Raw genomic sequence first — 25,312 nt, forward strand, 5'->3', positions numbered from 1 at the left:
GATATGATCGGTTTCTCGATCTCTCGGGATCTTCGGCTCGATGTGGTGAGCTCCTTTTCAGCTTGTTTTAGTGGTTCGATATGCGATCTTCTGGTTCTGGGATTTATCAATGCGTGTTGAGTCCATGCCTTGGAGTTTGGCCATCTCCTCTCGGGCTTGAGCCAAAGGCAGAGGGGAGATTGTTCGTGTTCCTTGCGTGTGAGTGTATGTAGCGAATGTCTCTTCTTCTTCCTCATATCCCTTGTTTTATAGTCCCTCTCTTTTCTTTGCTTGTTAGTGTGATCTTTTCATGTTGTTTAACAACTTCAAGATCTTCGGTCCTATTTTTTTGGAGAATATTCTTTAAAATCGATCTCTTCTTCCTTACACGGGCTGTCGATTTCGCGTCTTTCCTGCACCCTAATAGTCATTTGCCGATTATTGTGGGTGAACTCTGTGTTAGTAATAATGGACCGGATTTTATGTAAGCTTTTTGTATTGTGGGGATTTGGGCCCACCACTGAACTTCCTGATTGATATCCATGACTATTGAAGTGTCTTTTATATCCACTTGAGAAACTATTTCGCGAGATGAAAGATAATGCTTTTTATTGAGATTTCCTTTGGAGTTGCAAAGGATAATATTTGATCAGATGGCCAAATTTATCACAATTGCAGAATTTAGGAGGGAGCCGCAGATAAAGCCACTGAGATATGAACTAAGAAACCTTGAGAGTCTCGTACAATTATAGCGGTTGATGGAGGAACGTCTAGATTGATCTCGACTTTAACCTTCGTATCACCAAAATGGAAGGGTTCAAGTCGAGAATTCTCTGTAACAAGTTTTATCCAAGGTATTTTCGTCTATGTTCAACAAATATGTAATATTTCATAGCACCTAAAGTCATATGATTAGTTAGTGAATTATATTTTTTCCATACTCTCTAATTTCCTATATTAATGGTATAATAGAATGTTTTATATATCTTCAAATAATGTACATACAAAAAATATATATACACACATTTAGACTATGACTTTACAAAAAAAGTTAATGAGAGATATTTTATATTTCTTAATCATACAGATTCCTAAATCAACCGTTGATATGATTGATCATTAATATGCCCCTAAAGATGGAGGGGGGTTTGGCCACTCCAATCTTGCTTGTGAAAGACTAAAAAAAATTGTCCCCGAAAGAGGTTTTGTCTTTGCATCAGCTAATGGATCCTTTGTCGAGACATGAACAACGCGTAGGTGACCTGATTTCACCTGGCCTCTAATGAATTGATAGTCCAAAGCAACATGCTTCATTCTTGAATGAAAAACTGGGGTTGCACACAAGTATGTTGCCCCCCACATTATCACAATAAATCATAGGGAGGATGATGAAAGGATATACCAAGCTCGTCTAGAAGTGAAGAGATCCACTTTATCTCTGAAGAAGTATTTGTTACAGACCTATATTCAGCTTACGTAGAAGATCTTGCTATAGTCTTTTGTTTATTTGATGACCATGAAATAGGGTGATGACCGAGATAAAAAGAACATAGCCATTAATAGAGATGTAATCATCAGGATCTCCAGCCCAGTCAGCATCTGAAAAAAGCGTGAAGATTGTTGAAGTTACTACACAGAAGAAGAATCCCATGATCATGTGTTCCAGCTAATTAATAGGGTGTTCGTTTGACTGCATTCCAGTGTCCTGATGTCGGGAAACACAAGAATTGTAAAAGCTTGTTGACCGCATAAGAGAGATCAGGCCGAGGGAATGCCAAATATTGAACACTGCCCACAATCTTTCTATATTAAGTCGGGTCTGACAGTTTAATACCAGAGTGAAGAGTAAGCTTGGGATCCTATTGGAGTCATTGCCGGTTTCGAAGTAAGCATGTTGGTGCGATGAAGAAGATCCAAAACATAACGATGTTGACACAGATGGAGACCAGTATATGTCCTTTTTGCCTTTATACCCAGAAAGTAGTTAAGTTCGTCATGATCTTTAACATAGAATCTACGAGCCAGAGCTTGAAAAGCTGCTTGAATATGTTAGGATTGTTACCAGTAACTAGGATTTCTTTAACATAAGCTAATATGTAAACAACCGAGTTACATATCTTTAGGAAAAACAAAGAAGCGTCTGAATTGAGTTTGTGAATCCAGAGCCGAGAAGGAAAATTGAGTTTTTGAATCCAGAGCTGAGAAGGAAAGTCTATAACTCAAGGTACCAAGCTCGAGGAGCCTGTTTCAGTCCATAAATTGCTTTCTTTAGGTGACATACATGGTGAGGACGATCAGCATCAATGAATCTAGGAGGTTGCGACATATAAACTTTATCGTATAGTGTCCCCTACAAAAAGCGTTGTTGACATCCAATTTTCTGATTGACCAACTGCAGTTAACAGCTACACCCATAACAATCCTAATCATCGTAGATTTGATTATCATACTAAATGTCTCAGCATGATCAAGACCAGGAATTGATTGTTCCCAGTCACAATGAGTCTCGATTTGGGGTGACAAACAGTTCCATTAGGATGATATTTCGTAGTGAAGATCTATCGAGAACCTACAATTTTAACGTGTAGTGGCGGTGGTGGTACAAGATCCCAGCTATGGTTTTTGGTCTGAGCATTGAATTCCTTTGTTGTTGTCGTATGCCACTTCTCATCTCGTAGTCTTGATTGTTAGTTCGCGGTTGAGTGTTATTGGCTAGGTTTAGGGCATACATGTATTTGGTGTTTGGTATTTTAATGCCCGTCTTAGATCGACTGGACATTAGATGGAAATTTTGAGGAGGTTGGTTTATTTCTGGTGGTGGTTGAGAGGAGGATGACAATGAAGAAACATGAGATGGATTTTGGGTTTGGGTTTGTTGTTGGACTGTAATATTTGGCTGGTTTGTCGGATCAACTTGGGCCATAATATTTTGGTGGAATGTTTTTGTTTGAAAGTTAAGGTTTGTCTAGGCCGTGGGTTGCGGTCCATTTTCATTTGGAGCAGTGGGCTCAGAAGGAGTGTGAGAGTCATGAGATGATACCTGAGTTGTCGGAGGTGTTGCCGACTGCTCGGACTGAGACGGAGGGTGAGGATCTGACTACGGGGGAGGAGACGACGGCAATGGCGAAGCTATTATCGAAGTAACCGACGAAGCTATTATTTGAGTAACCGGAGAGGGTATTGAGTAGAGATTAATATCTTGTTGATTCTCAAACGGTGATGGTTTTGATTGAAGAGAAGCGTAAGGGAATACACTTTCTTCAAACTGAACATGGTGTGAAAGATACATACGATCATTAGCATGATCATTGCAGATGTAAGCACTCTAAGTCGCAGAGTATCCGAATAATACGGTATTGTTTGGATCAATCGCAAGTTTATGTCGATTGTAATGACTAATCCAGGGATAACACGCACAGCCAAACAGTCGGAGCTTGTGATAGATTGGAGCTTTACCAAATAGCTTTGAGAAAGGCGATCCCATAGACAGCAAAGGAGTCGGCATACGATTGATCAGGTGCACAACAACAGCACAAGAAAATGGCCAGTATTTCTTAGGAACTGAAGCTTTGGAGAGGAGAGTCATGCCAGTTTCAACAATGTGCATGTGCTTACGATCAGATATCCCATTGTGTTCTGGTCTATGTGGTGGAGAGGTGAAGTGTGAAATGCCTCATTATTAGATGAGCTGTCGAAGAGCAATGAACTTGCCACCATTATCCGAATAAAAGGTACCCATCCTTATCTGGAAGTAATTCTCTACGAGATTAGTGAAGTCAATGACTGTATCTTTCACTTGAGATTTCTCTTTTAGAGGAAACAGCCATGAATATCTTGTGAAATGATCAAAAATCACAAGATCGTATTTGTAATTATCAGTAGATGGGATGGAGAACTCCACACATCTGAGTAAATATATTGAAAGGTCTTATAGAAGTGATGGTAGACTGATAAAATAGGAGTATATGGCTCTTATTGATGAAACAATCAGTGCGCGAAGAAAATTTATGTGAAGAAGAAGAGATAGGTAGAGAAAAACCAGAAACAATAGAATTTAAGATAGACAAGGATGGGTGTCCTAAACGATAGTGCCATGAAGATAGAGTGGCGTTTTAACTTGGAGATGTTGCTATTGCGTAACTCGAGGTTGTGTTGTAGGCCACTCATATAGTTCCTCTTTAGCTTTTCCGCATATTAATGGAACCTCGTTGTCAGATCCTTCACGTAAAAGGAAGATTGGAAAAATTCCACGGAAACCTCATTAGAATTGCAAAGTCTATAAACCGAGATGAGATTTTTATTGACATTTGGCACATATAGGATTTTATGTAAGTTAAGTGATCTAGTAGGATTTTAGAGAAATGCATAACCCGTTTGCTGAATAAGAACATTTGATCCATCGACAATCATGACTTCATTTGCTCCATCGTACGGTTGATGTCGGAACAGGTTAGTGAGATCAGAGGTAATGTGGTGAGTTGCACCACTATCCATCACCAGTTGGAGGTATTGTATGGAGACGCAACCGTGAGATTAGCACGTGGTTTCCAGGGAGAGAAGGGAATCATATGTTGTTGATGAGTTGCAGCTTCAACGCTTTGAAGCTGAGAACATCGTTTCACACTATGGCCTTGAGTACCACAAATCTGACAACGATCTAGATAGGGCCTCGGTACTCTTGCGTCAGTCTGATGTTGGTGAGAGTTATGCCATGGCTGATTTTTAGACTGCTGAGTCCACTGGTTGTTGTTGTTGTGTTGCTTGTTTTGTCCCTTGTAATGACTTTTGTTGGGGCGGTATTGAGCAGCATTGACCTTGACTGGAGTTGCAGAAATGATAGCATCAGTTCTAGTCAGAAGTTTTGCCTCATGATTCAGGAGGCGCTCATGGAGTTCGGTGAAGGAAGGAGGAGCACCCATGCCTTCAACTTTATCAATGACTTGCTTGTGGTCATTGGAGAGACCTTCGAGAATGAGATCTATTTGATCTCCATGATGAATCAGTTTGCCAAGGATGGCCAATTGTCCTAGGCGAGTAGTAATACCTTGAAAGTAAACATTGATGATCTTGTTTTCCTTTTTTCATTTCTTCTGTTGGGTTTTGGGTTGTTTGATATGACCCCGGCTTGGTTTCGCATATGTAAAAGCAAGAGTACTACATGCTTCAAAAGCAGCTGTTGCATGTAGGGGTGGGCACAAATACTTGATACACGGCTTGTACTCGGTACTTGACTCGACTCGGTTTGAAAAAACAAATACTTGATACAATCAAGTTGAGTAACAAGTAAGCGGATTCTATTACTCGCAAGTACAAGTCAACTATCAAGTCCATTTTTATTTTTAATTACTTGGCTCGTTACTTGGCTCGTTACTTGACTCTTTACTTGTCCCATTATTTGTTATATATTGTTTGGTTTATTAAATAATTTGTATAAATTTTACCAGTCAATTAAAATTTATGTATTGTATTTTATGAGTGGTGATAATTACTTGATTTTTAGTCGCTAATTAACTAGTACATGATTCTTAAAGTTGAGTACTTTTTCTGACCAAGTCGATATCAAATAATATATGTAAATCATTTGCATGTAGAAGATAATATTAAAATAAAATTAATTATTTAGCAATGTTTTGTTTGTTACTAAGAAGTATTTTATTTGAAATTTTCTCTTTCTTATGTATTCCATTTTTCGAATTGAATAAAATATATGAAAGCAATGACATATTATTTATATATAATAAGATTATTTACCTTTAAATTCTAACGAATAGCAAATAATTTGCCAATAATTATCAAGTAATTTACAAGTAGCAAGTAATAAAACAAAACAAGTAACTTGTAAGTTTATCAATTTTTGGCAAGTACTTGAAACTCTAAGTACTTGTTTTTGGCAAACCAAATACAAGTCCAAAATTTTACTACTCGAACAAACCAAGCCGAGTACTAAGTACACCGAAAATACCAAGTACTCGGCTTGTGCCCACCCCTAGTTGCATGAGAGACAAGCGGATGGAGGGAAGATTGAGATTGCACATGTGAGAGCACTATAGATCAGTTTGTCATGTCGCTTCCAGAGGGTGTATGCTTGGTTGACAGAGATCTGATCTTCAGTTGTGAGAGTGGCCGATGCAACAGTGAGAGAGCCATCGAGATGACCCACAAGATCATAGCTGTCAAGCAACGCATGGATCTGCAAACTCCACATAAGGTAATTGCTTGAGGTGAGTTTGGTTACATTTAACATGTTGATGGTAAGGAGAGATTGAGTGGAAGTGTTGAGGTTGTCAGTAACAATATGAGCAGAGTTGTTTGAAGAAGTAGTCATGATGAAAAGATTTCAAAAAAGAGAGCAAATAAAATTTAGACAGGCTCATGATACCATATAATAGAATATTTTATATATGTTCAAAGAATGTACATCACAAGAATATAAACACATTTAGACTAGAGCTTTACAAAGAGAGTTAATGAGAGATGTTCTTTTTTTTTTGAACAACTGTTAATGATAAATGTTATACATTCTTTATGAGAGATATTCTACATTTAACATTTCTTAATCATAGAGATTTTTAAATCAATTATAAATTACTAAATCAATTATTGATATGATTGATCCTTAATAAATCGTTTCTACACTCTTCTACAAGTTTATTAAAATGCTCATATAATAGGAATAATTCAAACTTATCCCATCGTCACATGATTTTCTCAAGAGATATTTGACACAATTTCTTCTTTCAATATCCCTGGCATACAATAATCTGTAGTTTAGAATGAATGTACTAAAAATAAAGAGTTAATTACATTATAAAAAACTTTTGTCACTTTATTTACATCTTCAGATACATTCCTCTTGTAGGACACATTTTATGTAATTTTAGGCAATTTTTAGACGTTTTTGTCCTTTCAAACAGAAAAAGCTAACTGAACTTTTGGATTGTGTAACAAACTAAATTAACTAAACAGTGAGTGAATGTTTGTGTTAATGGTTAATATTTTTTGAAAAAACTTTTTGGTTACTTTATATTATTATATTTTTTATATCACTTTATGTTTTCAGTTTATTTTATTTTAAAATTTAAGATATATAAAATAAATATAACTGTTACAGTAATTTACATATATTATTCTCTATCTTTTAACATCCATATATATATATTTATATATTAATATTTACAGAGTAATATATTGACATAGACATAATAAATGTAAAAGATGTGGACATCTGCAAATAATATTTGTTTCTTAAAATGTGGATATAGAAAGAGATCTCAAGACAAGGTTTTGTAGACAAAATATACAGATAAAGATTCATTTGCAAAGGTCCTTCCATTCCTTCAAGGTGTTTCATCTTTATACGATCGTGTAACTCACATTTACGCATCATAGTAAACTTGTCAACCTCCATGACCTGAGTGTGTCCAAAGATATCAACATGAATCTAAGAACTAGGCCTTCTCCACACTTCTTAAGACCCAAGACTAATATTCAAAATTATATTAGGCGTGAATCAAGCTTTATGAACTTATCAGATTCTCCTTGAAGATCATGTCATGCAGCAAGAAAAACTTCAAGAAACTGATTGGTAATGGGTTAGTATGTGACACTGCATGCAGATTCCTTTGCCACACCAAACATACAACAAATGAGACAGAAAACACACAAAACAGAAAAACACAGACGCAATGAATAATGGTGACACATAAACACAAAGACAGTGACATATACAAAATCAAACAACAACCGAACAATAAGTCAAAAAAAAACAAAGAAATCAACCACGTTTTTAATAGCAAACAATACAATACAATAATATCAACCAAAATATAGTTCATATTTCCATAGAAAAATGCACATAACACATCAAACAAACTAGACTCAAATATGTTTTCCTCAATTTATCAGAACACTAAATCACAAGTGAATAAAACAAAGAATAAAACAAAAAAGAATCTTACCTTGATTTCGAGAAACAACAAACTCAGTCTAGTTTCAGTTTTTCTCGAACTCTCATTTCCTTCTTGATTTCATACCCACCTCTCAAGCTCCTCTTGATTTCGTCTAGAACTTTCCGTTAGGGTTTGTGTTATCTAACGAAAACTCCCAAAACGAAAAAGATCAATTTGAGATCGTATTTGTGTATAAACTTCGACAATTACGCGTCATATATCAGACTATTTTTTTACCTCCGGTATGGAGATTGGTTTCATCAATCATATCTAAGCTGAATCCAATCAATATGCAACACAACAGAAAGACTCATTGACGGCCGATGGGATAACCCTAAAACCAGATTGTCGTACAGATTTGGTGGAGGATTCGTGGGAGTTCACAAATAAACACAGAATTGGATATCATTTTTTTTTACTTTTGGCGGAACTAGGGTTGAGTTGGGAAAGTGAAATTGAGTTGACAGAGAAATAAATTTGGTCCCGTATTTAGATTTAGTTGAGAGACTAGTGTTTGGGTACATGTAAAAAATTTATTAAACTTAGATATATTAACACTACATTTTTCAGGTTAACAATGTACTAAAACCACATTTATTATTCTACTTTATATGTGTGCCTGATAAGTGATAAATCTATAAATATTGCATATATATGGGTTCTTAACACATTTCAAAACATGCAAACAGTTTATTAACTTCCAATAAATTTATATTTTTGATTGACATATTTAATTTCTAAAGAAAGCAATAAAAGTTGATTTGTAAATAGCCAGTTTTATATAGTAGATTTAATATACTTATTTTTACCTCACTTGCAAACAGTGCTTTGATTTTCCATTTTTTGAAGAAATAAACATTGAAACAACGGTATATTTAAGTGACATCTTCGATCTAAATCAAGCTAAAAGAATCAAATATCCAGCAAATTATAAAACAAATATAAATAGAGTAGTCACATACCTGTATTGATTTTCTTTGATGCATTGAAAACTGTGAGAACTTTGATGAAGAATATGAAAATTGTCAATTTCAAAAAAAAAATGAAATTTGTGAAACACGGACACGAAAGAGAAAAGCAAATAGAAAAATAAGTTATTGGAATTTATATAGAAGATGATACCGTTTGATTTTGTGTCATGGAAGTTATAACGTGAAAGTTGTAGTCGTGCTCAGAGATAATTTAGGGATCTAAAAAACAAAAATATATTTAAAAACTGTTTTTTTGTTATTACTATTTTTCTTGCATTTAATTTTCTGATTGGCTTCTTTTTAACAAAAAAACTAGTATTATTGCCCATGTTGCGCATGAGTCTATTTGACTGTATTTAAAATTATTTACTATCATAGTTCTTAATCAAAATAAATTATTCTTTGGCCAAATATTCTATAAATTTGAATAGCAGTTTTTCAAATTCCAAAATTTTAAAGAGGAGGAGCAAGGGTAAAACAATAATTCATGTAGATAATATTATCCAAAAATATTTAAAAATATAAAATATATTGAAAATATTTTATTTGATCTACTATTCACCAGTGATATTATATGTCCGGATAACAAATAGTAGATATAATTTAAATTATTTTCAAAGAAGATTTCTCACCATAACTAAATCTTGAGATACTTAGAGTTAAGATATCAAATTGATTTGGTAGCTAAAACCAAACACATGAATTAGTTGAATTATGACAGAGTGAATTTACATACCATTGATGATATGATTTAGCCATTGCTTTCCATGCATATTGGAGAATGTTGAAAACTGTTAGTAGAAATTGCGACTTCGTTTCTATAACACATAGCATAAGACATGATTAGTTTCTCTGCAAAATTTTAAATCTATTTGAATTTGATTATGTAATTTAAATCATTTACCATTGCTATAGATTGTGGTTTGACTTTTGATGTCATTGTCGAAATCTCTGTGTTTATTCTTCTATTTTAGCAGTGAGATCAACAAATATATAAAAATAAAGTTTTCACTTGTTACATCAACGACAAATGCATCAACGACAAATGCATCAACGACAATTTAATAGCAAATAATTGAAAACTTAATGAAAACTGTGTGAAGAAAACAATTAGATCGATAAGCAGTTTTTGGTTGTGATGAAGAACATATAAGCAGTTTTTTATCAATATATAAGCAGTTACTAAATCAGATTTTGTAACTTCCCTTTTTTGCTGAACAAAAAATAGAATAAATACGTGGGATTTTTCATGATTTTTTGTTTATATAGATTTTTAATTTTTTTGTAAAGTTTTGACATGTGTCAAAAATTTGGTTGTTATGTAACTTGTGCTTTAGTATATAGAGGATTAATGAGTTCTAGTTTGATTGGTCATGTACATAAATTAGTTGATAAAAAATATGTAGAAAAAACTGTTTATAGATTTCTTTTTGTAAAATATTGCTTATGTGTCAATTTTGTTTTTGTCAAGTGACTTATGCTTTAGTATATAAGAGATATATTTTAGTTAGAAAGAATTAGAAAATGACATAAAAGACAAATAACATGAAAAAGTGTGATTCAAATGAGATGTGTCGTAATTAGAAAGACAAAATGTGTTGCATCACAATTGACATTCTATTTTTAAAATTGTAAATGTCATAACCCTCACCCCCTCGGCAACAAATAAAACCTTGTGCGTACATTCTCTTAGTAGATATAAGAGATGTGATTGTGAAAGAAATACTATATAAGAACGATAGTTTTCAGTGTATAAAATGATGACAGTACCATATATCACACCACCTCTTTGTGGCTTAGGATTTAACGATTGTGGATTCTGGGTTTAGTGGATATAGATCATTACTAGAAACAAAGGATTTCATTTCTAGATCAGTCATACCAGTTGTAGTGCTCGAACTACCATGTGTCGTAGTATCTATATCCACTAGTTTTGAGATGCTCAAGTTATGTCCAAATAAACCATGATCTGGCATAACACTTGTTATATCGAGCTCTCCCTCAAGCATTTGCACGGCCTCTGACATTGTTGGCCTTAATGAAAGAGTTGAATTTGTGCAAACGAGAGCAACTTTGATCATTCTCACTGCTTCTTCACTTTTAAAATCACCTTCGAGGATCGGATCAATGACCTCCATTATGTCTCCTCTCTTTTCCAGTGTCAGCACCTATAATTAATGTTAAAAACACAAAGATTCAATGTAAAACATGACTCAACTAGGCCAAATAAAATCTCCATGGTTACCCAATTTATAAGCGGGATGTCATCGGCACTTCCTTTCTTCTTCACAGTACTTCTCCCACTAACAATCTCCATTGCCACAATACCAAAGCTGTACACATCTGCTTTCTCTGTTAATTGACCCCATAGTGCATACTCGGGAGCCATATATCCGCTGCATAATATAAACCAAGACTAAGCTATAATAGAAGTTCTTGTTTTTGTTTTGCAATATACTCTTACATAGTTCCAGCAATTTTGGTGCTAATGTGACTGTGTTCTTCGTCATGGAGCCTAGCCAATCCAAAATCGGATATCTTTGCATTAAAGTCAGTGTCTAGAAGCACATTAGTGGTTTTTATGTCACGGTGAACCATCTTGATCGTAGATCCATAGTGCAGGAACTCAAGGCCTCTTGCAATTCCAACACATATCTTTTGTCTTGTTGACCAGTTCAATTTATGGGAGCTCTTTCCTAGAATTAGAAATGTAAAGCACAAAAATAATGATATCAACATCACATCACATATATGCATATACACAGTACATTCTTGAAGTAGGCTAAAAAAAAAATTATTCCACAAAGAAAGATTAATTATATAGGTATTCTAGTGATGATTTCTTTTAATATCCATATAATGCATATTATTAAAAGAAAGTATGAATGCCTTTTATTTACCATAAAGCGCAAGAGCAAGGGAGTTCTTTTCCATGTACTCGTACACGAGAAGCAACTGATTCTTCTCAACACAACATCCATAAAGCTTGACAAGGTTTGGATGATTCAGACCTGAAATCATGCCTATCTCATTAACAAATTCACTATTTCCTTGGGATGAATCAGAAGAAAGCTGCTTGACTGCTATCATAGTTCCATTTGATAGTTCTCCCTGCAATAAGTTTCTTATATCAGCATGTTTTGTTTAACTGCTTTGATATAACACAAAATATGTTTGAGAACTTGGCATCTATATATAACATACTTTGAATACGGATCCAAAACCCCCTTCTCCAAGTTTATTAGCTTGATCAAAATTGTTTGTTGCAGCTTGTAATTGTCTCCACGTAAAACAAACTGTTTGTAGACACTGAGCTATGAAGATCAGGTTCCAAAGAAAATTCATCAGTACTTCTATGGGCATATAACAACGAATGAATGGATTCATTATACACTTTGTAAACTTTGATACCTCTTTCTTTTATGCTCTTGTCTTCTATGTATTTTTTTCGAGCTGCATATATCCCCAAAGACAAGAAAAGAATTGTTACCAAGCCACCTATTGCCCCCAAAATCATGGGATAACTAGAGTGATGTTTTGTTTTCTCCACTGCAAATGAAACACTGAAGATGTGAATATCATGATTGTTACCCAGCTATATAAATGTGTTTTTAGCAAAATAGTATATTTCTATTTTTATTTTGGACCTCCACATCGCCGCTCCTGGCCTGAAATTTTGAAAGATGGACCATATTATCGCCATGCGGCCACAACTAGCATCAATAATATGAAGTTTTCTGAAGCAATGGACAAGTGTTCTTACTGTGGCATAATGAAATTGCCGAGATAAGAGGACCATAATATCCTCTGTTGGGAATGAGGGTTGTCCCTTTCCCGGCCCAATACAACCGAATCTCTAACACATGATTGGTCACATTAACATCTTTCAGTTCTTGAACTATAGGCTTCATAGTCCCATTAGCCTCCTCTTTGATGTTAAAATCTCTCAAGAACAATTTTCCCTACAAGTGCAAATAAACTTCAATCTTCCATGCAACTTATTTTCAAGAAAGATTAAAGAACAAAAATATGAAGCAAGTTATGATGCTTCACCTGGATATACACATCAAAAATGCGCCTACCGAGACTAATGTATAGTTCTTCTGTAAACTGAATCTCCATGAAATGAAGGTTTACATTGTAGGTTTCATTCTCCAAGCAAAATGCATAATAAACAAGAGAGAGGGCAGATCGACGTGCAGTCTTATAAAGATCAGAATGTTCTCCAGATAATGTTGAATCAGTTGAAATGATGTACGTGTCATCATCGCTTCCATCATCGGTAAAGTCACCTGTGTTGCTGACTCCCCAATTTATCGAGTGCTGATTTGTTGAGGCCGTAGTCGTCTCATTATTATCAGGTTGATAATTGATTTTACCCAAAGAGTTTATTATATTCACACTTTCTCCACCACAGTTAATATGTAATGATCGTTGATCTACAATCAACAATGAGAATCACATTTAGTAGATAAACAATACTGCAAAAAAGTTTGAAACATGATTTTCAAAAGAACTATATTATACACATTATTAATTTTCTCTAAGATGTTCTTTTTGTTTAGAGTTTATGTACTTATATTTACATAATTATGTGAACAACTTTGTAACAAAAAAAATACATAATTATAATGCCATAATATAGATAGTACTTTTGGATGTTGGTGCGAGTCAGGTAATTCTATAAGTTATGAATACCCAACTCTAGCTAATCAATGTTAGAGATTAATTAACATGGCTTAATGGTTACTTACAGCCCAGGCACTTGATTGGACCAGCACATGGAAGCATCCCACTTCTGTATGACAAGATGATCAAAATATTTAGGTATTTCATATGATACAAACAATCAAACCATTTCCAGATTCTTACAGTATTCAAACCAAGAGAAACTATATATGTAAATCATTCTTCTTACAAATTATCCTTCCAATTCGAGCTTCGGTATGTGTTAATATCACTGTTTAAAAAATAATAAATAAACAAAACATGAGGTGACATCACATATACAAGATATTAGCATGTTGGACCCCTATACCAAGATTCCATGCATGCTCATACCTCTTTTCTTGGCAGCTAGATGGTAACGAGAAATTGTTGTAAGAAAGATCACTGCGGATGTTCACCACAAGTAGAAACCAAGAAGAACATTAATTGGCATAAAGACAAATTTTGGAAGCCAACAAACAAGAAAAGACTTGAAACGTACATATTCGATTTGTCGTTGAGGAAAACACCAGAACTGATGTTTCCCGATAGCATATTTCCAGTCAAATAGCTGGAAAGACATGTCGAAATGATAATTAGAACAAGTAAAAAAACTTTTAAAATGTTAATTAAACAAAATTGCTGATTCTTTCAAATTATATTCTTAAAACAGTTTAGGTTTTCAGACAATAAAAATATTTAGCACTTTAAAATATTTAATCTTGGATACTAGTAATACTTACGTATTTTTGGGTGCTTTTACTACTTCAACTTCACCAGTCAACTTGTTAAACGATAAATCTCTGCGCAAACTCTTAAATATTATTTGGTACGAACACAGATGTATAGATAAAAATTCAGTATATCTGTATATGTTTAAACATATTAGAGACTGTAGTTTTTTTATATATCCTTTCATCCTATATTGCACGCCGCTCTTACAAAAGGTTTTTATGTGCTTAATTACACACTAGATAAGTGATTCTTAGACTTCCATGGCTGAATCTAAATGAAAATATATAATATTTAACAGCTTATTTCATATTCTTTTTTAATTTATTAATTATTTCTTTTTTATAATAAATATTATATTAACTAAAGCTCATTGATGGAAAAACAGAAGTAACCAACCGGTCACTTGGAAATCTTCTCCGGTGTCTTGTCGGAAAAATGTCAGGAGATGGCACGCAAAACTCTCATAAGCTGAGTTTGCGCATAACCATCCTTTAAATTGCAGCCTGGTTTTCTCTCCTTTTCATATCTTTTATGGTGTGATTCCACGGTGTCCTTTGGATTTGGCCACAACACCAGATCATCCGAGGCATCACGGGAGGATGTGGACTTTGTCACCGATCTCCAACAGTTACATCAACAAGCTCAGTCGAACTTAGAAGATGCAGCAGTCAAATACAAAGCTTCAGAAGATAAAAAAACATCCATAGGTCGTCTTTGAACCAGGGGATATGGTTTGGGTCTACTTGACAATAGAACGACTCCCACTTCGTGATTACAACAAGCTTAAGTCGAAGAAAGTGGGTCCTTGTGAGATTCTCGAACGTATCAATCCGAATGCCTATAAGGTCCAACTTCCACCTCATTTGTGCACTTCCAATGTCTTTAACGTCAAGCACTTGTCAATTTACCATGATGATAACGAGGCTCCAAATTTGCGGATGAATCCTTCTCAACTGGGGGGAACCTGATGCACCGTATCATCATCTTCGCCGCCATTACCGTGGGCTTTTGTGTTTCAGGCTTTGCTTGTGTTAATTTTCCTTTTTGGTTTAAGCTTTTTCCTTTGTCGAATAGTATAAATAATGGCTTTCGTTTCAGTAAACGACATGATTTGATAAATAAAGTTTTAGAAGGTTTTTAGAAGAGCTTTTGCAAATCACTGCGAAGAGTATTCACGACCTATCATTTTTGTTTCCGAGTTGACCTCAAGAACATGTTACCAGATTTTAAGATCAAACCTTTGATCTTTCAATTCTTAGCTTCCTCTCTCTATAAAATTGCCTTATCTATTTTCACATTACATTTTATATAGCTTATGTTTATAGTAACATAAGTTTGTAAGTGTGTGAATTCAGTTTAGTATAAGTTAATTAAAATGTAATGAAGAACAGGTAAGTAATGATAATTTAATAATAAATATAAAATGATGTTTATGTAATTGAAATAATAAACATAACTTCAAATATAAAATAATAATATATTTATGAATAAATTTAAATTTATTACAGATTTAAAATATATAGAAAATAAATGTATTAAATTTATTATATCTTTTATGATTATAGACGTATAATATTTCTTGTACTTATAGAATTGCTTGTCAAACTTTTGTTTTCATCTTTTATTTTATCTGTACATTATCTTTCTTAATTGATCGTACATAGTATATGGATGCTGCAAAATAAATATCGTTTTGATTGATCGTACATAGTATATGGATGCTGCAAAATAAATATCGTTTTGAAAAGTTTCTAGGAGGATTAAGATTTCGAGATTTGGAAGAGTTGAATCAGCTACTTTGGCCAACAAGTGTGACAATACCTAACTTTATTAGATTGTTTGGGTGCACGAGTTATTAAAATATTTACTATCCTATCGATTTTGGAGGCCAAACTGGGATTCCGGCTGTCTTATGCGTGGCGTAGTGATTTGTTTGGACTAGAGCTGCTTATTAAAGGACTGAGAATATCTATACTTCAGGTGAAAGAACTAATGTATGGATGGACTGGTGGTTGTTTAAGGGAATTTACTGTATGCCATTGTGGAAGCCTACTCTTTTCAATCTTGACCTCAGAGTAAGTGATCTGATGAGCCAAAACTAAATATTTGGAGGGGTATTGGAAACTGGAGGTGACTCCAAGGTCAGGTAATGGGTGTGGTTTCTTTGATTGCAAAGAGTGTCTTGAATGAGTTTTTCCCAAAATTCTATGCGGCGGGTGGACCACCAAGATGGATGAAGGACTTGATTAAGGATGAAAAAACTCACTTTCAGGAATCAAGCATGATAGTGTTTACACAGTTGGCATGTGAGGGTAATGGTCGTTTAGAGCCTTTTTTGTCTGAAAATGAATTATCTATGCGGTTTGCTACTATTCCCACATGTGTAGGCGTATAAGAGCATGCCCACCACTAGTATCTACCATGATATTTAGCTTTAAAAAAGTTGTGAGATCATGAATTTCTGAGAACCTATTTTTATTGGAGAACTTATCTGATGTGCCCTGAATCAGCAACAGAAACAAATCAAGAAAGTTTGGTTTTTGGGCTTGAGTTTTAAACGAAATGGGCTTGACGATTTATGAAAATATGTTTATGAACATGCTTCAGCTCAAAGAAAGAAAAGCCTAACGAGAAACGAGAAGGTATGGTCAAATAATATATCAATCTGACGGCAATCCAGAGCCCGTCGACCATGCAAAAGGACGAGATCAGCCGAAGAGTTTTGCGACCACAAATTCTCATTTTCGGTCAAAGTCTTGGTCTTTGGTCTTTGGTCTTTGTTCTTTGGTCAAGTTTTAATATTTATTAGATTACAAGTTTCTAGGTTTTGACTAAACCTTTTGTATGCCTTGCCTATTATATAAAGGCCATTTGATCAATGAAATAAAATAAGTTTTGAGTGTTTATTTTTGGAACCTTGAGAGGGTATCTCACTTTTCTTGTTCTTGGTGTGGTTAGCTCCAAGTAACACTCTCTTTCTCGTTGGACCGGTGCGTCACATCCGGCAACAGATCGAGTTTGCTTCCTTGTCGGACCTGTGAGTCATATCAGGCGACAATCAAGCACCTCTGGTAGTATCATCGGGCCTTCCGCAACCTTTTGTGTCACCGTTCAATCCATCAGTTCTCTTCGGAGTTCACCTCTGGTAGTATCATTGGGCCTTCCGCAACCCTTTGTGTCACCGTTCATCCCATCAGTTCTCCCTTTTGGCGAGTTCATATCCCTAAGACCGATTGAGTGATCCTGTCCCGACCCAGGACGTATCAAGTGGTATCAGAGCCACTCAATCGGTACTATCTGTTCATTTTTCTCATCTTTCCATCTTCTTCATCCATCTTCTACCTTTCATCTTCTTTTCTAAAAAAAAAAAAAAAGTTCTACGAAAAGCCAAGAGATCATTTTATCTTAAGCTAAAGAAAGACATATTTGAGGGCAAATCTTTTTAAAGAAGGAGGGAATGATGTGCCCTGAATCAGCAACAGAAACAAATCAAGAAAGTTTGGTTTTTGGGCTTGAGTTTTAAACGAGATGGGCTTGACGATTTATGAAAATATGTTTATGAACATGCTTCAGCCCAAAGAAAGAAAGGCCCAACGAGAAACGAGAAGGTATGGTCAAATAATATATCAATCTGACGGCAATCCAGAGCCCGTCGACCATGCAAAAGGACGAGATCAGCCGAAGAGTTTTGCGACCACAAATTCTCATTTTCGGTCAAAGTCTTGGTCTTTGGTCTTTGGTCTTTGTTCTTTGGTCAAGTTTTAATATTTATTAGATTACAAGTTTCTAGGTTTTGACTAAACCTTTTGTATGCCTTGCATATTATATAAAGACCATTTGATCAATGAAATAAAATAAGTTTTGAGTGTTTATTTTTGGAACCTTGAGAGGGTATCTCACTTTTCTTGTTCTTGGTGTGGTTAGCTCCAAGTAACACTCTCTTTCTCGTTGGACCGGTGCGTCACATCCGGCAACAGATCGAGTTTGCTTCCTTGTCGGACCTGTGAGTCATATCAGGCGACAATCAAGCACCTCTGGTAGTATCATCGGGCCTTCCGCAACCCTTTGTGTCACCGTTCAATCCATCAGTTCTCTTCGGAGTTCACCTCTGGTAGTATCATTGGGCCTTCCGCAACCCTTTGTGTCACCGTTCATCCCATCAGTTCTCCCTTTTGGCGAGTTCATATCCCTAAGACCGATTGAGTGATCCTGTCCCGACCCAGGACGTATCATTATCTCCACTAGAAACCCTTTTATCACTTTTTATATTTTGAGAGGCTAAATATAATTATTTTCATTATGTAATTTATATCTATCAGAACTATTACTATTTAATTTATGAGATACTCTAAATGACATCCCTCCCGATTATGTTGCTCTTGGATGCTGTTTTTTGTCGTTTGGTGTCTTTTTGATTTTCAAAGAGCAACAAAATTTCTCTCAGTGTTGGAGAAATAGTATTGTTGACCTAAGCTTGAAGATAGCTTGAGTCATAAATTATCCTAATCTTGCCAAGTTATTGTTTCTAAAAGGATTATGATTACGTAAAATACTTAGAACTTATCAAAATATTAAAGAGTTTAGGAGTTTATTTTAACTATATAAGGAGATGCCAAAATGTGGCATAACTTAAGAGATTTGCTCAAAAAGAAATTTTAGTTTTTGAGTTAGATTTCTAAAGCAATAAAGGTGTGTGTGTTTTGTTTTGTTCTTAATCTAACGCGTTCAATTCAATAATTGGCATCAGAGAACTATTGAATTAAGCACCCTCGGTGATACAAAACGTTCAACAAGTTACAACAAAAAAATTAAGCGAGAGAAGTCTTGTTTTTCTATGAAGACAAAACATGGGCGATCTAGTTGTAGCAACGAACAAGGCAAAGGAGAATGGTCCTTCGTCTATATATTGTCCAATGCTCACTATAACTAATTACACGGTACGAACAATAAGAATGAAAGTAGCACTCAAGGTGCATAATTTATGGGATACTATAGAGGAAGGTACATATTATGGATAAGAATGATATGGCTAGAGCACTTATATTTCAGTATATATCAGTCATTAATACTACAAGTCGGGAATCTTGAAACTTCAAAGACAGTGTGGGAAACAATAACAGCAAGACATGTAGGTGCTAACAGGGTAAACGAAGCAAAGCTATAAACCATAATGGCTGATTTTAATATATAAAATAAAGATGAAAGAAACGGATACCGTCGATGTCTTTGTTGGTAAACTTTCAGAATTATCCAACCAGCTGCCTTAGGAGCAAATATCAAAGAATAAAAACTCGTCAAGAAGTTTCTTAAGAGCTTGCCACGGAAGAGGCACATACATATAATTGCATCTCTTGAACAAGTCCTGAATCTTGAGACCACACGCTTTGAAGATATTGTAGGGAGATTGGAAGCATATGAGGAGAGAATCTACGATGAAGAACAACAAGACGATCAAAACAAAATTGTGTATGCTAATACGACGATCCCCTTACCAAGAAAACTATGACTTATGTAGAGGAAGAGGTCAAGGTGGAAGCTTTCATATCAGAGGAAGAGGACGTGAACTCTACCGCAACCAAAAGAACAGAAGCTATAGACAAGGAAGGGATAAAGGCAAAGTAATGTTGTATGGATGTGACAAAACAGGCCAATATGTGTCCGCTTGTCCTGATAGATTGCTTAAACTACAAGACACACAAGAAAATGAAAATGAAGACACAAAAGAAGCTGATGAATTGATGATACACAAGGTGGTGTATCTCATGAAAAGAACGTAACGCCAATCAAATTTGATATGCACAGATGGAGACAATGTGTGGTACTTTGACAATAGAGCCAGTAATCACATGACTGGAAATTATTTTTATATTTCTAAGATTGACGAGAAGGTCATAGGAAAAGTAAGGCGTGGCAATGATTCTCGTATAGATATAAAATGAAAAGGCTTGATTCTCTTCATAAGAAAAGATGGCAAAAGAAAAAAGATATTGGCCGACATATACTTCATTCCCGATCTAAGAAGCAATATTATAAGTCTCGGACAAGAACAAGAGTACATGTAAAATGTTAGAATGAGAGAAGATTATCTGAATCTGTATGATCTGGCAATCTGCTGGTGAAAGCAAATAGGTCAAAGAATTCTCTATACAAAGTAGTCATGGAAGTTGAGAATACTAAGTGCCTACAGCTCATGAAACTTGGTGATTTAGCGATGTGGCATGCAAGGCTAGGGCATTTTTGTATAGATATTGTAAAGACGATGATGAATAAATAGATAGTCATTTGGCATACCCAAAATATCTGTTGTAAAGGAAATGTGTGCTTCATGGTTGCTAGGAAAGCAAACAAGACAATTTTTTTCCTCAAGCAACTTCATATCGTGCCACACATATACTTGAGCTCATACATGGAGACCTTTGTGTACTGAATTCACCTCCAACGGCGGCGAATAGTAGATGCATATTGGTATTGATTGAGGACCATTAACTCTAGATATGGTCCATCCGATAAGTTTAAGAAGTTCAAGGTCCTTGTCGAACAAGAAAAGGGATCTACAATCAAAACCTTTCGAACAGACATGGGTGGTGAATTTACATCTGAGGAGTTTTAAGTGTTCTGCGATAATCATGGGAAAAAGTGACACTTAATTGCATCATATTCTCTACAACATAATGAACTAGTTGAGAGACGAAACAGAACACTGATGGAGATGATTAGAAGTATCATGATACACATGAGCACACCAAATTATCCAATATTAATTATTATTTTAAATATGTTATAATATATTATAAAGTTTTTTTAATGATATAGAAACCTTGTATTAAGGGTACACTCCCTAATTATATATTTAGATTTGTGTAGTTGTTCAAAAAAAAGATATTTAGATTTGTGACAATCAAACTGAAGAACCAAATTAAGATAGTTATGATCAGTTGCAAACTTAAAAAATCTTTTACATATTAATTAAGTGATAGAATGTTTCACATTAGAAGTTTATTTTTTTTAAACTTCTAGTATATATGGTTTATGGGCTATCTATTTATAATAGTTAATTAGTTTTGAGTTGGAATAAAATTTGTTGATTCCTAAAAGACCAAATAAAACTTACAGAGTTTTTAAGTCTGTCTTATTCCATATGTAGGAAGGGATGGAACCAGACAAACTCACATTCCTCAAGATCCTAAAACAAAAACAAAAATATTAGTTTGAAAAAAGTATAAAATAAAATATAGCCTCGAGAAACAGAAAAGTTCAGCGGAATATACACACAGGTTTTTAATGGCGTTGCTCGATATATATGGAAAGGAGTTAATCCCAGTCGTATCACTGATACTCCTGTGCATAAATATAACAACTAAAAACCATCAGTCTAATTTCAAAGGTCCTTTCGCTAATCTATTAATGGTAGTTAGTAACAGCTCAGTGAGATTTTCTAGGCGGGCCACTTCATCAGGAATAGGTCCTTTCAGTCCACTAGCATATAGATGTCTGTTGATCATAACCGACACACATTAGTAGATGGTAAGAAAATGACAGATACAATTTGTGATTGAAGGACAAAGATCAAGCTTACAGATTTCTGAGCCGAGACCAGTTGCCTATAAATTCTGGGATGACGCCGGTAAAATCATTATCACAGACCCTACTGCGTGCAACAATGAGAACATACAAATTAGTTTAGAGCCTTATATAATTTTATCTTCTCGAATTATTTTAATAGATTTTCTTGGCTATCTTCAAAAATAGTCTGGGATGATACCACTATAGTAAATCTCACTTTTGGAAGAAATTAATCTCTAAATCTCATCTCAGATGAAGTAATAAATAACATTAGTTCTACATAAATTTGGAGTGAATTACTATTACAGAAAATAATTATTAGTTTATTAAAATTTCAAAATACAATAATAAATATATAAAATGAGGTAACAAAAGGTAAATTGGAAAATACTTATAGAAAAACGAAATACATTTTTGTTTAATCATCATTATTAAATTCTATTTTGATAAAACATCTATTTATTAGGATAACATTATGGTTTTATGGAAATATTGCTATCAACTGAGTATAATTTGTAAAGCTGAGATTAAAATTCTTAAATATATAATAAATTAAATTGAAAAAGCATATATATGTGCAAAATCTTTTTCAAGTAAAAAAGTTGAGGAAAAGCTCAGAATTTTAGAATTACTCTATTTTGAAGCAAGGAAATAGCGGGAATTGGGTGAAGATAGTCTATATAAACATTCCGATAAAAAAATCTGATTCAAAGTAGTAAAATTAACGTACACGTCTTCAAGGTTGACTAGTCTGGCGAGAGTGCTAGGAAGGCTTCCCGTAAAATTATTGGACGCAAGATGTCTGCAAAACCCCGATTTCTTTCCGTGAAATCAAATATTATTGTGGTTATAAAAATATTAGACGCAAACTAAAGGGTCTTACAATGTGGTTAGGCTGGTCACATTACCGAGCTCATCAGGAATGGTGCCGGAGAACTGGTTTGCTTCAACAGATCTGAAAACGTTTTCAGCATTAGGTGTAGCTAAAACTAAAGGGAACACATTGAGACGTACAAGTATGTCAGATTCTTGAAGTTTTGCAACCCACGTGGTAGATTCCCAGTTAAACGATTAGCGCAGACAGAGCTGCAGAAGAAAAAAGACAGCTATTTTAAAGAACAAGTGTATGAGCTGTAAAATAAAATGTATGTTTTCATTGGCACTGAGAGGGCTAACATGGAAGTGAGGTATTGCAATGAAGCCCACTCCATTGGAATTGTACCCGAGAGATAATTTAGGCACAGGTCGCTGCAAAGAAGAGCATATAATCGCTTAGTCTCTCCCCTCACATATTTTGTTAAAGGCTTAAAACATTTTCGCCTCTGAAGCTCAAGCAAGTATCTTTCAATAATTGAGTTTAGAAGAATTAAAATGAACACATAAGTTAAATATTTACATTATTATTGTAAGGATTTTATGAGATCTGAAAGAATTCTTCTATCCAAATAATAGCATAAAAGCTCGGATTTGGTTTTTCACATTTTCGTTGAAATTTCTATAGAATGACTGTTCCATGAAATCTACATAACATTAACACTAACATTTAATGGAACTAAGAAATCAATGTAAACGAATAACTCTAGAATTTAAAGTATTTTAAAAAAATAACTGATACTAGATCCAATAATACATACACCTTTTGAAAATGTTTATTTTAAAACAACCTTACTTTGAAATTATGCAATATTCATATTATGTTTCGGTTAAATTCTTGGTTCAATACAGTTTCAAAAAAAAAAAAAAATTTCTTGGTTCAATACTCAGAAACCCCAGCTTCAACTCATAGCTTCATAAAGCAGGGGAGTTCGATTAAAAACGAAATTGGGTTTCATTGTTTGATATAAAACAATTAAAAATCTAAAGATTCAAAATAAAACTGTGCATGATCCAATAAACCATCTTTACATCTTTTGGAGATATCGGAGCTTGGCCAACTGGGGTGGAAGTTTCCCTGGAAGATTAAGGGTCTTGACTTCTCTGTATTCGTCAAATTATAAAAAATTGTTTAAACTGAGAAAAATATTGAGCTCTAAAGAGTAGAAGAGACAGGATAACACTCACATGACTTTAATATGACAAGTCGTGTTGCTGTTGAAGCTACAATCACAGACAATGCTGTTATTTTTAGCAGAATTCGCAATAACGCCCTGTTTTTCTTGAATGATCATTAAAGTTCGTACGTTGCAAGGATCTCCAGCACTCAAGTTCAATCTTTTAATACCAAGTGTAGTAGCTATTTCCTTTAGCGCGTTCACTGCAGTAGAATATGAAAAAACATTGGTTATATATAAAACATACGTATATTGATTGGCGGTTTTCTCATACATTCATCTATGAAGAGATTGCGAAGCGACCGATGTTGATAAAGTTGTGAGGAAGCATGTAATGATGACAGATAAGAGAATAAGAATCGAGAAGAAGATCGACATCTCGTTGATTCTTTGAGTGTATTTGGTTGGTTAATCACAATGTTCTCATTAGCAAGCGGTTCAATAGTTACTTATATAACATGTATAATATTGTTATTGATATTTTTGTAAAGGTTTTATTGGGTTGTGTAGAGAAAGTAGAGACGTAAATGTTAATGTCAGAAGTTTTAGAGCTGAATAGGGATATTCATGAATGCTTGATGTTCCATGTCTCCTTGTGTGTGTGTTTGTGCTCTGTTACAAAAAAAAATTCTTAAAATGCTTCAGTTCTGAAAAAATCTTTAAATTGGATATTTTACTTACCAACTAACTAACTTTAGTACCTTTATTGTTGTTAAGTTAGTTACTTATAAACGTAAGAAGTTTATTTACTCAATTCCATATTGGTATATCTAGAGAGTTGATGGCATTCTCGACGAATTACTAGTATAATTGTATACAAATTCGATACATAACAATTTCAGTGTTTTTCTATTCACCTAAAGTAAACATAATAATAAAGTAAATACTTTAAGTTTATTGTCACTGTGAGTATGTAGGAGATGAAACACACAAACCCAAGAAAAAAAGATAACAGCTTTAAACTTTGACCAAATTTTTTTCTATTTCTTATGCAGATTCTCCTTTTATCTCTTATTATCTTTTACCTATCTCTCCAATCTCTGATTTCTGTGTAAAATTGCCAATAAATAGGTTATGAAAGCTTATATAGTATCGCGTTAAACCTTGGGCTTAAAAACAATAAGGTAAAATCGGCCTCGTGCAGCACCAGTTGATTGATCCAATCTTCGAGTTATTCAAGGAGTAACCCGTCAAGCGTTTTGAATCTCTCGGTAAAATCATCTTTGATCGATTGATCCATCAACCTTGATAGATCGATCTAGCAAGACCATTGCCCATATTCAACAAGTCTCCACTTTGGGTGTTGGTCACTTGTGCTTACGACCCTTAGGATGATTTTTTATCTCCTTGTTGATTT

At 34.4% G+C, this 25,312-nt stretch overlaps 1 protein-coding gene across 5 annotated transcripts; it reads right to left on the bottom strand.

The window, feature by feature from the left end:
- Window positions 1-8,699: 8,699 nt before the first annotated feature.
- Window positions 8,700-24,478, bottom strand: LOC108830581 (probable LRR receptor-like serine/threonine-protein kinase At1g29720). 5 transcript variants are annotated; one of them, XM_056991295.1, is made up of 27 exons: window positions 23,966-24,478; window positions 23,810-23,881; window positions 23,081-23,152; window positions 22,919-22,990; window positions 22,788-22,859; window positions 22,635-22,706; window positions 21,918-21,989; window positions 21,761-21,832; window positions 21,614-21,679; window positions 21,453-21,524; window positions 14,350-14,418; window positions 14,109-14,177; window positions 13,961-14,011; window positions 13,818-13,859; window positions 13,654-13,697; window positions 12,953-13,338; window positions 12,663-12,861; window positions 12,547-12,567; window positions 12,311-12,448; window positions 12,104-12,213; window positions 11,800-12,010; window positions 11,364-11,595; window positions 11,145-11,295; window positions 10,782-11,067; window positions 9,804-9,864; window positions 9,636-9,717; window positions 8,705-9,118 (listed from the first exon to the last, which is right to left on the bottom strand). In XM_056991295.1, the coding sequence occupies exons 1-25, from the start codon at window positions 24,229-24,231 to the stop codon at window positions 9,857-9,859; spliced, it is 2,925 nt and encodes a 974-aa protein (XP_056847275.1). In that variant the 5' UTR covers window positions 24,232-24,478; the 3' UTR covers window positions 8,705-9,118; window positions 9,636-9,717; window positions 9,804-9,856. The 5 variants fall into 5 exon arrangements, with proteins under 5 accessions (XP_056847274.1, XP_056847275.1, XP_056847272.1 ...); XM_056991294.1 differs by having other exon boundaries at window positions 8,700-9,717; XM_056991292.1 differs by lacking the exons at window positions 8,705-9,118; window positions 9,636-9,717; window positions 9,804-9,864 and having other exon boundaries at window positions 10,441-11,067; window positions 14,350-14,409; window positions 23,966-24,477.
- Window positions 24,479-25,312: the final 834 nt, after the last annotated feature.

Source organism: Raphanus sativus, chromosome 7 (genome assembly GCF_000801105.2).
Source record: "Raphanus sativus cultivar WK10039 chromosome 7, ASM80110v3, whole genome shotgun sequence".
Classification (NCBI taxonomy): Eukaryota; Viridiplantae; Streptophyta; class Magnoliopsida; order Brassicales; family Brassicaceae; genus Raphanus; species Raphanus sativus.